Source organism: Nomascus leucogenys, chromosome 13, assembly GCF_006542625.1.
Source record: "Nomascus leucogenys isolate Asia chromosome 13, Asia_NLE_v1, whole genome shotgun sequence".
NCBI lineage: Eukaryota > Metazoa > Chordata > Mammalia > Primates > Hylobatidae > Nomascus > Nomascus leucogenys.
Window position 1 is genome coordinate 14,807,476 of NC_044393.1, and position 15,166 is coordinate 14,822,641.

At 47.1% G+C, this 15,166-nt stretch overlaps 2 protein-coding genes and 3 non-coding genes across 9 annotated transcripts in view; 1 reads left to right on the plus strand and 4 right to left on the minus strand.

Moving 5' to 3' along the window:
* Nucleotides 1-2,658: 2,658 nt before the first annotated feature.
* Nucleotides 2,659-14,377, minus strand: LOC100602318. 4 transcript variants are annotated; one of them, XR_004033093.1, is made up of 5 exons: nt 13,832-14,377; nt 13,339-13,443; nt 11,999-12,082; nt 11,608-11,667; nt 2,659-2,882 (listed from the first exon to the last, which is right to left on the minus strand). XR_004033093.1 is itself a non-coding variant. In XM_030826705.1 (4 exons), exons 1-3 carry the CDS (start codon nt 14,217-14,219, stop codon nt 12,040-12,042), a joined length of 558 nt encoding a protein of 185 aa, XP_030682565.1. In that variant the 5' UTR covers nt 14,220-14,232; the 3' UTR covers nt 2,659-2,882; nt 11,999-12,039. The 4 variants fall into 4 exon arrangements, 1 of the variants encoding a protein (XP_030682565.1); XR_004033092.1 differs by having other exon boundaries at nt 13,810-14,232; XR_004033094.1 differs by lacking the exon at nt 11,608-11,667.
* LOC115838140 lies at nt 11,798-11,889 on the minus strand. Its single transcript, XR_004033183.1, has one exon. It is a non-coding gene; the product is annotated as a small nucleolar SNORD12/SNORD106 (small nucleolar RNA).
* Nucleotides 12,158-12,248, minus strand: LOC115838139. The gene has a single exon (XR_004033182.1). It is a non-coding gene; the product is annotated as a small nucleolar SNORD12/SNORD106 (small nucleolar RNA).
* Nucleotides 13,519-13,607, minus strand: LOC115838138. The gene has a single exon (XR_004033181.1). It is a non-coding gene; the product is annotated as a small nucleolar SNORD12/SNORD106 (small nucleolar RNA).
* Nucleotides 14,122-15,166, plus strand: part of ZNFX1 (zinc finger NFX1-type containing 1) — a 32,966-nt gene continuing 31,921 nt past the window's right edge. Inside the window, exon 1 of one of the 2 annotated variants that reach the window (XM_003252917.3) lies at nt 14,122-14,522. The gene's annotated coding sequence lies outside the window, so the exon portion shown is untranslated. The remainder of the gene's footprint in view (nt 14,523-15,166) is intronic. The other variant, XM_030826703.1, reaches the window with a different exon arrangement.

Below are 15,166 nucleotides of genomic sequence, written 5' to 3' on the forward strand. Positions count from 1 at the left end.
AAACACTTCCTTGTGTGATCCCTTTACATCCACATCCGCCACCCATCCTAACTTCTAGCAACACCATCATCTCTTCCCTTCATCATACCTTTATCTTTTCCAGAATGTCAAATAAATGGAATCACACAGCATGTAACCATTTGAGGCTGGTTTCCCTGTCAGCATCACGTCTCTGGGGTTCATCCAAGTTGTTGCACAATCACTAGTTTATTCCTTTTCACTCGGATGAAGATGACTATTACTGACCTAACCCTGTGGCCAAGCATTTAGAGGACACATTGTCTCACTTGATCCTCACAGTAACTCCAGGAGGAAAGACGTTATGCCCACTTTATAGATAGGAGATCTGGGGAAGTTACTGCTGTCTGCCAGGAGCTGGGAATAAGCCCAAGCTCTAAACCATTTGTAAAACTGCTCTGTTCCCAGAAAATGAGTAGTGAGGTACAGGAAAGATAATACCACCACCTCTCAGCTAAAATTCTGGAAGACATTGTGAATCTCTTATTTTTTCCCACAGCTTCCCAGAAATGCTTGTGTGGGTTTTTCTTTGTTTTTGTTTTTTTATTTTGAGATGGAGTCTCACTCCGTTGTCAGGCTGGAGTGCAGTGGTGCAATCTCGGCTCGCTGTAACCTCCACCTCCAGGGTTCAAGTGATTCTCCTGCCTCAGCCTGCCAAGTAGCTGGGACTACAGGCACATGCCACCACGCCCAGCTAATTTTTGTATTTTTAGTAGAGACGGGTTTTCACCACATTGGCCAGAATGGTCTCATCTCTTGACCTGCCCACCTCAGCCTCCCAAAGTGCTGGGATTGCAGGCACGAGCCACCGCGCCTGGCCATGCTTGTGCTTTTACCCATGCAGTTGGTGAGGGTCTTAAGCAAAGGCCCTTGGAAATTAGGGGCCTAGGGTAGTACTGGTTCACATCCGAGCTTTCAAGAACCACCTTCAAGGTATATGAACTCACTAAACCTCCCTGAGCCTGTTTTGCTATCTATAAAATAGGGGAATAACAGAGTTGGGGTATAGATTAAATGAGATAATAGCACAATATCAGCACATGGCAAGCAGCCAATAAACCTCTTTTCACAGATGAGGAAACTGAAGCACATAGAAGGAAAGGACTCCTCGGTCAAGGAGACAAAGAGGTAAAACGAGACTGAAGCATCAAATGTTTGGTGGGACTGGTGGGAGCTAAAGCTAGAGACGGGTTGCAAATGGTTTGATCATTAGAGGCCTACAACTGCCTTGGAGCTCAGAGAAGCAACAGCAAAGCTGAGACTATGGGTGTGGCTGGGAGTTCTCCAGGAAGCTTCTCTGGCCCCTGGCTGGCAGGTATTTGGGGCTATTTCTGACCTCGGTGGTATCTCTTCAACACAGAAGTCCAGCAAAAGCATCTGAGCTTTTAAGAGCCAGAAATTATCTCCTTCCTGTATCCACTAGACTGCATTTAAGTAACATGTTGCAATTAAGCCAAGGGTTACAAATACAAGTGCCAGGCCAGGCACAGTGGGTCATGCCTGTAATCCCAGCACTCTGGAAGGCCTAGGCAGGTGGATCACTTGAGGTTAGGAGTTCAAGACTAGCCTGGCCAACATGAACGCCCTCTACTAAATATACAAAAATTAGCCAGGCATGGTAATCCAAGCTACTCGGGAGGGTGAGGCAGCAGAATTCGCTTAAACCCAGGAGACGGAGGTTGCAGTGAGCTGATCTTAAAAAAAAAAAAAAAAAAAAGTGAGAAAGCCAAGGAGAATGAGAAAAAGAGCTAGCAAGTCTCAGAAGTTACACTAGATCCAGCCTAGTCAAGGGGAGGGGATTCTGAGTCAATACCAGGAGCCATTTTAGAAATCTAGAGGTCCCAGGCCGGGCGTGGTGGCTCATGCCTGTAATCCCAGCACTTTGGGAGGCCGAGGCGGGCGGATCACAAGGTCAGGAGATCAAGACCATCCTGGCTAAAACGGTGAAAACCCGTCTCTACTAAAAATACAAAAAATTAGCCAGGCGTGGTGGCGGGCACCTGTAGTCCCAGCTACTCGAGACGCTGAAGCAGGAGAATGTGATCCCAGGAGGCAGAGCTTGCAGTGAGTTGAGATCACGCCACTGCATTCCAGCCTGGGTGACAGAGCGAGACTCCGCCTCAGAAAATAAAAAAAAAGAAAAAGAAATCTGGAGGTCCCATCTTTGAGGTGAGATTTTAGGATACTTAAAAAAATTATTCAGTGTATTTTAAATAAAAAAATATTCATCACATATTGATAAATGATGCAGCCTATTTTTGCAATTTTCTGTGAAGTTTACAAACACAAATACCATAGCCCAAATCATCCTTCCTCATCTCATGCAACCATTAGGGCCTAATACCCATGATTTAACATACACAATCTTGTGCAGGTGTAAGCATACAAGTGAGATACCTCTGTATTGACCCTCTGCTTTGAATTCTGGCCCAAGTGTGCTTGCTTATTCTTAGGTTTCCAATGCAGAAGCCAGTCACGAGGCACAATACCTGTGGAAAGCCATGCTTTGCCCACAGAAACCAACTGCCCACTACGGTGATTCTCCCCTCAAAAAACTAAAACCAAATGAAACTGCAAATACCTAACTACTACTTGTTATCTCTGTTCAATGGTTATCTCCAATGGCCAAACAAAACAGCATTTTGATTTAAAAGATTTTATTCTCTTTATCCAGGTAGGCAGTTAGAAATTTCACCAAAAGTCTAACAATGACATTCTTCAAGTGGGCACAGCCTTTTAAACTCAGGCTATGTATACAGTAACCTTGTGGAACTGGTTTAGCCAGACAGATCTTCACCTTCATGGAAGCACAGGGTCTGTCCTTTTCTTTCCAGAGGGCTCCTCTCATATTCCATCGCCAGTTTCTAAGAAAGAAGGTGGATTACAATCAGTGCTCCATTCTGGTCTATAGTGCTTCTTGTTAAGGGTATGAAAATACATATGTGACTAAGACCTGGTCACTCCAAGTCCATCCCCTTTATTGGCACAGCCAAGTACCAATAAAGGGAGCTGGGAAACTTCCCGATCTCTAATAAGACAATTTTAATTCTGTACTTTTATTGAATCCCATATTGTACCTGTGTTGGCAAAATGTTTAACCTTCACCTAAAAATGACTTCATGTCACAGTAAACACAGAAGACAGAAACCCAGAATGAGGACACTACCAGTAAAAATCTTTTAAAGGATGAGAAGCTGAGCAGTGGGGTGTATGGCTGTAGTTGCAGCTACTGAGGATAATGAGGTGGGAGTTTCCCTTGAGGCCATGAGTTTCAAGCAATCATGCCTGTGAATAGCTACTACACTCCAGCCTGGGTCATGTAGCAAGGCTGCAACTCTACAAAATATTAAAACATTAAACATTAGCCAGGGATGGCAGTGTGTGCTTTTAGTCCCATCTACTTGGGAGGCTGAGGCAGGAGGACCATGGATGCAGTAAGCCATGATTGCACCACTGCACTCCAGCCTGGGTGACAGAGCAAGACCCCATTCTCTTAAAAAAACAAATTGGGATACCTGTATGTTCATTCAAGAGACAACCCAAGTAATGTGTATTAAAGACATTTTAGGGGCAAATAAGGATACTTGAATGAAGTTATACCAGACTCAGGATCTATTTAACGTCTTAGACGTACGGGTCATTGTTATATGCAAGATGTCTTATTACATGAATGTTGGACTTTAGGAACTATGGACATTCATACATCCATGAACAAAATACTTCTAAGATGAGTCATCACTGACTGACATGAACTACAATTTTTGAGGTTTTGGTTTTTTTATATAAAAGTTGGATCGGCCGGGCATGGTGGCTCATGCCTGTAATCCCAGCACTTTGGGAGGCCAAGGCAGGCGGATCACGAGGTCAGGAGATTGAGACCATCCTGGTTGACACAGTGAAACCCTATCTCTACTAAAAATACAAAAATTTAGCTGGCCATAGTGGTGGGCGCCTGTAGTCCCAGCTACTCAGGAGGCTGAGGCAGGAGAATGGCGTGAACCCGGGAGGCGGAGCTTGCAGTGAGCCGAGATTGTGCCACTGCACTCCAGCCTGGGTGAAAGAGCCAGACTCCGACTCAAAAAAAAAAAAAAAAAAAAAAGTTGGAGAATTATCAGGAGCCACATCTAAGATGGCAAGCAAAAACACTATACTCAAAAGGTGTAAGAAAACTCAGTTTGCTTATTCCCCTTCCATTGATTAAGGACAGTAGGCAAATTGGAGGATGATGCAACACAGGTATTTGGTTTAAAAAAAAAAAAAAAAAAAAGCTTCCCTGTGTTAGCGCAACTTATTGAGAGATTACAAAGGTCAGCGGAAGGAAAGCATACAATCATGGTCTCAGGCCACAGTATGCTTATCTGCTGTAAAGTCCAGCCATGTGACCAGACGTGGAGGTAGTGTCCCCACGGGACACAGAAAAGGAGTGGTGTTACTTTCTCTTTAAAGGAGGTGGAAGGTATAGACTTCAAACATCCATCTCTGCTATGTCTGTCTCCTGGGTTTGCTCACTGACAAAGCTGCCATGTTAACAGGCCCATCTAACAAGGAGCTGAGGATGGCTCATGGTAGTATGATGAATCTTACACCTGAACCTCACAAGAACTAAGTAAAATCAATTGACTCCCAACTTAAATATAACTTGGAGCTCCTTATCTTATTAAGTGAATTGGCCAAGGAAAATTAGCTCCACCCAATGTTCAATCACTGTGTCATCCTTTCTTACAAGACTGTTAGGTATGATGGGTTTCTCTTCAAAGTTTAACTTCCTTGTTCTTTGTTCTTAAGGTCAACTCCCTCATACCTTCCCACTCCTAATTACCCATTCTGTAAACATTTCTCCCACCAGTCCCAACCTGTAACCCACATCTGTTCCTTATTTGGAAAAGTCCCCCTCATAGCACCGGCTCTGTAAACTGCTCTTCCCACCGCTGTAACCCACACCCCTTCTGTTTAAAATAGCCAATCAGGACTAGTTTAGATTGGACTCTAGCCAATGGGGATAGGACACAGAAGCAGGAACTAGCTGTGTTAGGGATAAAAACCCCTTCCCCTCTTTTGTTCGGGGTGCTCTCACTGTGACCAGGAGTGCAAGCAGCACCATTCTGCAGAAGTAAATCTGCCTTGCTGAGAAATCTTTTGGAGATCATTTTCTTTGCAACTCTGAGCTCTTATTGCCAACAATTTGTGAGCTCGTCTGGGATTACCATTCTCCTTCGGGAGGGGCCCACAGTCACCTCTCTTGAGGAGAGGCATCCCACCGCCTCTTTGCAGTGGCCTCACAAACAGGAGATGGGTCCCACCTGGAGTGACAAACTCAGACTCTGAGCAACAAAGACGGAAAAGATCCTCACATACTGCGGTGACCAGGTAACTGCACAGACCAAACTAAGATAAGTCGCAGGGGCAACAAAGTATTTCCTTGGTGGTGAGGGCATTTTGGAGGTTCAAAGTGTGTCAAAGAGATGCACAACTCAGTGCGAAGCAAGCGATGATTCCGGATCTGTGGTTCCATGGTCACTTCATACAGCTTATGGTGGATTCTTGTCATGGGGCTTATACTGACACACCAATGCTAACGAGGACCTGAAATATTCCTTCCTGGGAAGCAGCCGTAGAAGGATGAAGCGAAAGGAGAAGAGTGCAAGAAATCTCCAGTAGCCAGGGGCTGACCCTCTAGAGAAAGGGATGGCAAGAAATCTCCGGTAAGGGAGGTCGAGCCTATGAGAGGAAAGGCAAGAAATCTCTAATTTGGGGCCTCGCACCAAACCTTCACTATGGGAAATACCTCAAGAAAGACAGGAAATAGAAAGGATCAAATTAATGACAGTAACATCCCCTCTGATAGTCCCCTAGGTTCTCATGCTAAAAGAAGGACAGTGAAAGGACTAAACATAACTACAGGAAGCAAGCCAGAAGCCAACTCCTCTGAAAGGAGTAAGGTCTCTACCCCCAAACAGCCTACTAACATATGGGACCCACTAGACCACCTGCCTCTGCCAAACCCCCTGTACCAAGCTGGTGCACAGGATCCCCCCACTCATCAGTCCCTCCCCCATATAATCCTGAATGAAAACCCCATGTTCCCCCTAGCCACACACTTGAGCCCTACAGCATGAAATAGAACAATGTAAAAAGGATACTCAGAACTTCCCTTTCCCCTTTCCACCTCCAAAGAATCGCCCCCAACTCTCTTTCCCTTGAAAGAAGTTCCCTGTGGGAAAGGAGGCATCAGCTTCGTAAATGCCCCCTTAACCAGCTCAGAAGTCCAAAATCTAAAAAAAAAAAAACTCAAGCCCTTGTTAGATGACCCTTATGGGGTAGCAGATCAAATCATTTTTTAGGACCCCAGTTGTATGGGCCAAGCTTATGTCCATTTTAGGCATTCTTGGGAGAAGAACCATGATCCTTCTTGGGAGAAGAACCACGATCCATAGGGCTGCTATGGTAGTCTGGGAACATTCACAATCCATAGGGCTGCTATAGTAGTCTGGGAACATTAACACCCAACCAGTCAAAATGTTCCATCAGTATCCCAAACTGAGAATATTTCCCAAGCATTCAACATACAAGGGATGGATGAAGGACCCATGGAATTCCTAAATAGGCTTAAAGAACAGATGAGAAAATATGCAGGTTTAGAAATGGAAGACCCACTGGGGCAAGGGATGCTAAAGCTTCATTTTGTTACTAAGACTTGGCCAAACACCTCTAAAAAAAACTACAAAAGATAGAAAATTGGAAAGACCGTCCCAGAGACTAACTTCTTAGAGAAGCATGTAAGTAGGGACGAAGAGCAGCAGAAACAAACGGCAAAAATCATGCTGTCTGCCTTACAACAGGGAACTCTGCAATAGGAGACACAAGGAAGTAAAACTTATAAACCCTCTAGGCCAAACTGTATACAAGGAGTAATGGAATAAAACCTGGAAGTCACAGTGCAGGACAGGGAAGAGGGGAAAACAAATGTTTCGAACATGGAAGAGTAGGTCACTTCAAAAGAGAATGCCCCGAATGGGAAAAAGAGAAAAAATATCATTCCACTTATGGCCTTCAAGGAAAATAGGGAGGTCAGGGGCTCTGTCTCTTTTACCTTGAGTCCCACCAAGAGCCCTTGATAAATTTAGAGGTGGGACCCAAATGTGAACTTAAAACCTTCTTACAGATTCAGCAGCAGCTCGCTCCTGTTCCCTCCCATCTTCAGAAGAACTTTCTATCTCAGAGATAAAAGATTTAAAGCAGCCGGGCGCAGTGGCTCACGCTTGTAATCCCAGCACTTTGGGAAGCCGAGGCGGGCGGATCACGAGGTCAGGAGATCGAGCCATGATGAAACCCCGTCTCTACTAAAAATACAAAAAGTTAGTCAGGTGTGGTGGCGGACGCCTGTAGTCCCAGCTACTCAGAGAGGCTGAGGCAGAATGGCATGAACCCAGGAGGCGGAGCTTGCAGTGAGCCAAGATCGCACCACTGCACTCCAGCCTGGGCGACAGAGCAACACTCCGTCTCAAAAAAAAAAAAAAAGATTTAAAGCAAAAATCTTAAAAGACAGAGATCTAATACAAAAATTGATCAGCCCATGTTAAATTCCTGTTAATCCGAGGCAGGAACAAACTTATTAGGAAGAGACTTAATGCTAAAACTAGGTATAGGCTTACATGTTGGCCCAGAGAGTCCTCACCTCATTAAATCTACTTACCACCGCAGAAGAAAAATACATTCATCCTGATGTATGGGCAGGAAAAAGAAATCAGGGAGGCTGGGCGTGCTGGCTCACGCTTGAAATACCAGCACTTTGGGAGGCCAAAGTGGGTGGATCACAAGGTCAGGAGCTTGAGACCAGCCTGGCCAATATGGTGAAACCCCATCTCTACTAAAAATACAAAAATTAGCTAGGTGCAGTGGCAGGCGCCTGTAATCCCAGCTACTCAGGAGGCTGAGGCTGGAGAATTGTTTGAAACCAGGAGGCAGAGGTTGCAGTGGCTTAAGATCACACCATTGCACTCCAGCTTGGGTGACAGACTCCAATTCAGAAAAAAAAAAAAATCAGGGAAGACTTCAAGTCACTCCAATCCATACAAAGTTAAAGACCCCAGGGGAAATAGTAAAAGGCAATATCCCATTCCCCTAGAGGACAGAATAGGCTTAAAGCCTGTAGTTGAAGTTCTCATTCAGGACTGATTCCCTGAACCCTGTATGTCCCCCTATAACACCCCGGTATTAGCTGTAAAGAAATCAGACAGGTCTTATCAACTAGTACAAGATCTCCAGGCTATCAACCAAATAGTCCAGACTAACCACCCTGTTGTCCCCAAGCCTTATACCATCCTCAGCAGAATTCCATGACAATCAATGGTTCAGAGTAACAAATTTAAAAGATGCCTTCTGGGCATGTCCCTTGGCTGAAGACGAGAGGTATTTGCTTTTGAGTGGGAAAACCCTCATTCTGGATGAAAGCAGCAGTACCAATGGAGAGTCCTACCCCAAGCGTTTACAGATTCACCTAATTAAGTCAGGACTGCCCCTCAGAAAGATACTGGCCTATCTCTCTATGAGATGTTATGTGGACTGCCTTATTTACACTCTACTACTGACATTCCTACCTTTGAAACAAAGGATCAAATTATATACTTGGTCTATCTTCCACTTTCTCTTCCCTCAGAACTAAAGGTCTTTTAGCACAGATGCCACCCTTACAGTTCCTGGTACATCAATGCCAGCCTGGAGATCACATCCTCATCAAAAGCTGGGCGGGAAAACTTGAGCCAGCTTGGGAAGGACCATACCTAGTACTCCTAACAACTGAAACAGCAGCCCAAACCACCGAAAAGGGGTGGACCCATCATACCCTAGTCAAAAGAGCATCACCATCTTCAGAGTCATGGGCTATTGTTCCAGGGCCAATTTCTACCAACCTAAAGCTATGAAAACTTGAACCCTATTATACTGCCTTGTCTTTCCTCTCTCTACCGTCAGCTACCTTATCATTAATGTAACTAGATCAAGCTCACCTCAATCACATTTGATGCCTGTCTTGTCATACCCTGTGGGGATCTCCAAAACCAGAGGCAGCTGGCCTCCTCAGAAAAATATCTCTGCCCTTCCAAGATAAATTCTAAATCCTCACAGAATCCTTGCCTAATCGAAACTAAATCCGTTACATTCTTTACAGTTTGGGAATGGGAAGGGTTTGAGGAGAGGTTCTGCCCATCCTGGAATGATGTCCTATGGAATACCGATCCTCAAGGGTAGACTTCCCCAAAAAGCTGCATCTTTACAACCCTACCTTCGTTTCAAAGGGGAGGCCCCCTCTAATTGCCAATATCACCAATGTAACCCAGTGCAAATTTCTATTCTTACCTCTACCTCCATCAATCCTAATCCCACTTTAAGTAGCTTCTACGGGATGGGAGCCACAACATTAGGGACAGACCCCATAGGATCTTTCGAAATGCGCTTCATTGCTCCCCCACCCCCTTCATCCCCTTCTAAACAAACACCCAATGACAAAACCAAAGTGACCATTGTAGGGGTTAAAGATCTAAAGCAAACTCTACCAATTGAAACAGGGTACCGAGATGCAAATGCCTGGCTGGAATGGATTAAACATTCGGTCCGCTCTCTAAACAAAGCGATTGTTATGCTTATGCACGTGGTAAGCCAGAGCCCCAGATTGTTCCCTTTCCACTCAGATGGTCCTCCAGCCACATCAGGCATGAGTTGTATGGTAGCTCTCTTCCAAGACTCCACAACCTGGGGCAGTAAGCTATGCCAAACTCTCTCGCTGCTGTTCCCTGAAGTCTGACACCGTGCGGGTCAGCCCCCGAGGGCCACTCGGCATCCGTCTTCCAATGCCAATTTCACCTCGTGTCTCTCACAGGGGGAGAACTTGAATTTGCTTGGAGACCTAACGAGATGCAGTGAGCTTAAGCCCTTCCAGGAGCTTACCAATCAGTCGTCCCTTATTCATCCCCAAGCAGATGTATGGTGGTATTGTGGTGGACCATTACTGAATACTCTGCCAAGTGACTTGGAGTGGCACTTGTGCTCTAATCCAATTGGCTATCTCCCTTTCACCCTGGCATTTCATCCAGAAAACATAAAAACAAAACATCATGAAACAATGGATGCCCCTCGTGACTCTCATGTTTATATAGATGCCATTGGAGTCCCACGAGAGTGCCAGATAGATTTAAGTCCCGAAATCAAATAGCTGCAAGTTTGAATCCATGTTTTTCTGGTGGTCAACTCCAAATAAAAATGTAGATTGGGCCGGGCGTGATGACACATGCCTGTAGCCCAGCTAGCTACTCAAGAGGCTGAGGAAGGAGAGTAGGTTGAACCCAGGAGGTGGAGGTTGCAGTGAACCATCGCACTCCAGCCTGGGTGACAGAGTGATACTCCATCTCAAAAAAAAAAAAAAAAATGTAACCCAGCAACGATTCATTAACTATACTAAGGATGCTATTAAGGGAATAGTTTAACAATTAGGGCCCACCAGTCAAATGGCCTGGGAAAATGCAGTAGCATCAGACATGATACTAAAAGAGAAAGGTGTATAGTTCGTGTCATGATTGGAACCCAGTGTTGTACTTTTATCCCTAATAATACTGCTCCCGATGGAACCATAACAAAGGCCCAAGGACTTACTGCTTTATCCAATGAGCTAGCTAGAAATTCTGGAATAAACGACCCCTTCACGATTTTAATGGAAAAATGGTTCGGCAAATGGAAAGGACTTATGCCCTCAATCATCACCTCTCTTGCCATCAGAATAGGTTTGCTCATTCTTGTAGGATGCTGTATCATACCCTGTATCTGAGGATTAATACAAAAGCTTATTTTAACGGCTCTCACCAAAATCGTCCTCAATCCTCCCTGGCATTATTCAGTTAAGCTAATTTTAGAGGACCAAGAGAAACAAAGTCAAGACATGCTAAAAAAGTCTGAAGAGAAAGAATTGTAAAAATCCAAAGGGGGAAATTGTTAGATATAATGGATTTCTCTTCAAAGTTTTAACTTCCTTGTTCTTTGTTCTTAAGGTCAACTTTCTCAACCCTTCCTGATCCTAGTTACCCATTCTATAAACTTCTCCAGCCAATCCCAACCTGTAACCTGTTCCTTATTTGGAAAAGTCCCCCTCACTCCTAGCAACCCACTCTGTAAACAAGTTTCCTCCCTTCTCACAGCTGTAACCCACACCCCTCCTGTTTAAAATAGCCAATCGGGACTAGTTTAGATTGTGCCATGGACTCCAGCCAATGGGGATAGGACACAGAAGTAGGGACTACTTGCGTTAGGAATAAAAACCCCTTCTCTCTTTTGTTAGGTGTGCTCTTGCCAGGAATGCCAGCAGCAGCACCCTCCAGCAGAAGTAAATTTGCCTTGCTGAGCAATCTTTTGTTTGAGTGCTCTTTTTCTTTGCGACTCCAAGCTCTTATTTCCAACAAAGACCTATTAATACCAACAGGCCAATGTCAGTCCTAATGACTTATTCTCCCAGTTTTATACACAACTTGGATATGGGTCCTGAGGTTAGGCCCAGTTGGACAAATTTTGCTGTGGGGTTTGACACCTAGAAAGCAGAAACCTCACCTGTTACAAGGCAGACTGAATCAAGCCATGATCAACACACTGGTACACGTGGCTCCCAACCTATAGAAAGTTAACAAGTCAAAATAAGCCATCTGAATGCTGGAAAAAATAGAGTAAGCCCAGTTCCCATGAACAAGCAATAGTCTCTGATAAAGATAAGCAGAAAACAAAGATAGGAGTTATTACTGGGGCCAATGCATCAGACAAAACTGGCCAATATAGTGTAGAGATCAACAAGGTCGATCTGATGGGGAAAGAAGCTGTATCATCAGCTGCAAAGGCCACATTTGAGTCGCAGTTAGTAGGGTGACAAACCCACACTGAAAAGCAGCTACTACCCCTCCAGAGCCTGTGTCTACTCAGCTAAGGAAGACGTGTTGGCACCACTTACCAATTTTATATGTGTATATATTCTACTTCCAACACCTGCATTCATCCTGGTTCAATCAAAGCCTGGTTTTGGCCAACAATAAACCTGAAATGAAAAAACAGAAAAATGAGCTCCCATCAGCTAGATGCCCAGGGGAGCTGGGACAAAGGAGCTGCTCAAGCTGGCATATCAGACAGAAACTGGCTTAGAAAAGTTAGATCAACATAGTCGATCTGTCGGGGAAAAAAGCTAAGTCATCATATATGCCAGCAGGAAGTTCTCGAGTGAGGTGTAAGATTTGGTTGGTATGCTTCATATTTGCAAATTTGCATTCAGTGTTTGAGCACTTCTGTGTTGTATCCTGTAGCTGGCAATATAATTTAGTAGCCAAACCAAACACCCCTGTCTTCGGTGCTTACACTCTACTTGAGTATAGGCCCATGATAGAAGCCAGTGTGGCTGGAAGAGTTGAGGAAGTAATTGGCATTTACTGAGTTGGGAAGAGAACAAGCACCAAGAGGTTGCATTTTAACACAAGTTACCACAAGTTACCTGACAAAGGAACAATCGGGAATAATAAGCTTCACATGTGTTCCCATGAAGCCCAGACTTTATAAATGCCTCACTCCTGGACTCTAGCAAAAATATTAGTTATGTAGTCAGGCACTGGTTTCTGTGGCTAGTTCAACAAAAAAACACATTTGGCTTTCCAAAATATGTCAATAAATCATCCTCCACTTGGAAATTTAAGCACCCAAACACACAGGAAGAATGGAATCCAAAAATATGTTTAAGTGGCATTAAAATATTAAACGCCTCTTCACTAACAAGGTTCTTCCACTTTAGGCATTTCTCTTAAACCTGTTTCTTCACCAGAAACCTAGGTCCAATAGGTAAACTGTGAGAATAAAACATTCAGAACATGTTTTTCTTTCTTTTTTTTTTTTTTTGAGACGGAGTCTGGCTCTGCTGCCCCAGTTGTAGCGCAGTGGCGCAATCTCGGCTCACTACAATCTCCGCCGCCCGGGTTCAGGCAATTCTCCTGCCTCAGCCTTGCTGGGCATTACAGGCGCATACCACCACGCCCAGCTAATTTCTGTATTTTTAATAGAGTCAGGGTTTCACCATGTTGGCCAGGCTGGTCTCGAAATCTTGACCTCAGGTGTCCCACCTGCCTCGGCCTCCCCAAGTGCTGGGGTTACAGGCGTGAGCCACAGCGCCCGGCCGTCAGAGCACTTTTTAAAATACCTAATAAATGCTCGATATAAAGTGCTTTGTTAAATTCCACGTTTTCCTAGGAAACTAAAGCTTCTCAGAGCACGTGTTTTCTACAGTAGGCCCATAGGAGACAAAATGCTTACTCGTCAGGAGATCGAAGGTTGTAGATGTCTGCACGTGGCTTCCTTGGAGGTCCAGCGGTGACTCCCTCCTTCAAAATCCATTCTGTACCCGCTGGCTGCTCTAACCTGTGAACCAACAAATAAAGGGCGTCAACCGCCATCTTCCCACGGTCAGAAATGAACAAGGCCGGGCCTTTTCAGGCCGATGTATCAGAACTAACTGGCAAAATATAAGACGTCAGCATTGTCGATCTGATGGGGAAAAAAGTGAAGTCATCATTTACACCAGCCAAGGGCTTCACAGGCCCGTGCAGAAGGCACTGGCTTTTCCAGCTCTAGAAACTCATTTCTCCCACGCCCTTAAGGCCTATTTGGGGTCAGAGCCGGAGCAGCCACGAGAGGGAGATTAGGGCTGGCCGCAGAGACGACGGCACAAAGAAGGGAAGGGAGGACTAGAGGTCTCCAACGAAGAACATGGGAGTTTCCACTCACCACACACAAAATGGGAACTCACGAGCAGGACAATAGCGGATGAAGCCTGGCTGCAAACAGCAGAAACACCACAGCCTCAGCGCCGCAGACGCGAAAGAACGAACGGCTTCCTGAACCTCCCTTATATAATCAAAGATGGCTTTCGCACCTGCGCACTGGACCCGAAACGCTCTCTTTCCCGCCCGCTCCGCGCGGCGCCCCCTGGGAAATGTAGTCTCGAGCCGCACAGCCCGAGGCGCTCTAGTAGTTGTGAAGGCCGCGTCTAGCCCCGCCCCTTTCCCTGTACACGCGGGGCCACCCGGGCTTGTCCGCTTCCCCGCCATGTCGCGCTTCACATGCACCAAACCGCTCGACGGGTCCCCCTTCCTCTGGGGCCGGCTGAGGCCCGCAAAGGCCTTGGGCGCAGTCATCCCGCCCCCCGCGGTCCGCTCCCCTCAGCCGCGGCCGCCTGAGCCCGCGGGCTTCGCCGCCGGGGGGAGCTGAGGTGACGGCCTCCTCGAGGGCGGAGGCGCCGGCCGTGCCTGGGCCAGGCCCTCGCGCTCTCCACCCTGCGCCCCCGCCTCCTCCTTCTCCTCTGGGCCGCCCGCCCGGCTCCGCCCAGGGTCTGCGGGGAACGGAAACCGAAAGTGCGCGGCGCCGGGCGGGGCCACCGACCTGCCTGGGCCGAAGCCCCAGCACTCGCCGGCGGCAGTGAAAGGACGCGCCGGAGCCGGGTGAGTGGCCCCGCAACTGCCCCTGCCCCTGCCTCTTCCTTGCCCCGCCGCGAACCCCGGCGCACGCGCCGCCCCGCCACTGCCTCTGCCCGGAAGACCTGTCACCCTCTCAAGCCCCCAGCGAACCCGTCACCCGCTCAGAGCCCCTGGCCCCTCAGCGCCCCGTCGCCCCCTCAACCCCCAGACCCCCATCACCTACTCAGAGCCTTGTCACCTCCTTAGCCCCCAGCGGCTTCAGCACCCACTCAGAGCGCCTCTCAGCGCCCCGTCGCCCCCTCAGACCCCAGACCTCCATCACCCACTCAGCGCCCCGTCACCCACTCAGCCCCTGGCCCATCTCAGCGCCCCGTCGCCCCTTCGGCTCCCCTGTACTCTCTTTAGTGTCCCCATCCCCTCAGCTGGCCCGTCGCTCTCCCCAGCACCCCCGAGACCATCACTGCTTCTGCCCTCAGCACTTCGATCTCCTCTGCCTGTACCCCTGTCTGTGCCTTCCCTTCTGCCACTCGCACCCCTCCCATTCCTCCGGCCTCACCTCCTGTCACGTTATCAATCCCCCTCTTCTACAAAGCACCTCGGCACCCCCTTCAGCCTTCTCCCTGCCCCCCCCCGCCTCCGTCCTCAGCAAGCACCCCCAGCTGCTCGCT

Bases quoted from the DNA above. Each gene is read 5' to 3' on its own strand.
- LOC100602318 (XM_030826705.1), bottom strand. From the start codon at position 14,219: ATGACTGCGCCCAAGGCCTTTGCGGGCCTCAGCCGGCCCCAGAGGAAG. The intron at 13,444-13,809 runs GTGAGTGGAAAC...GTTGGTTCACAG, and splicing joins GAGTTCCCATTTTGTGTGTG to GTTAGAGCAGCCAGCGGGTA. The intron at 12,083-13,338 runs GTAAGCATTTTG...TTTTCATTTCAG, and splicing joins AACCTTCGATCTCCTGACGA to GTTTATTGTTGGCCAAAACC.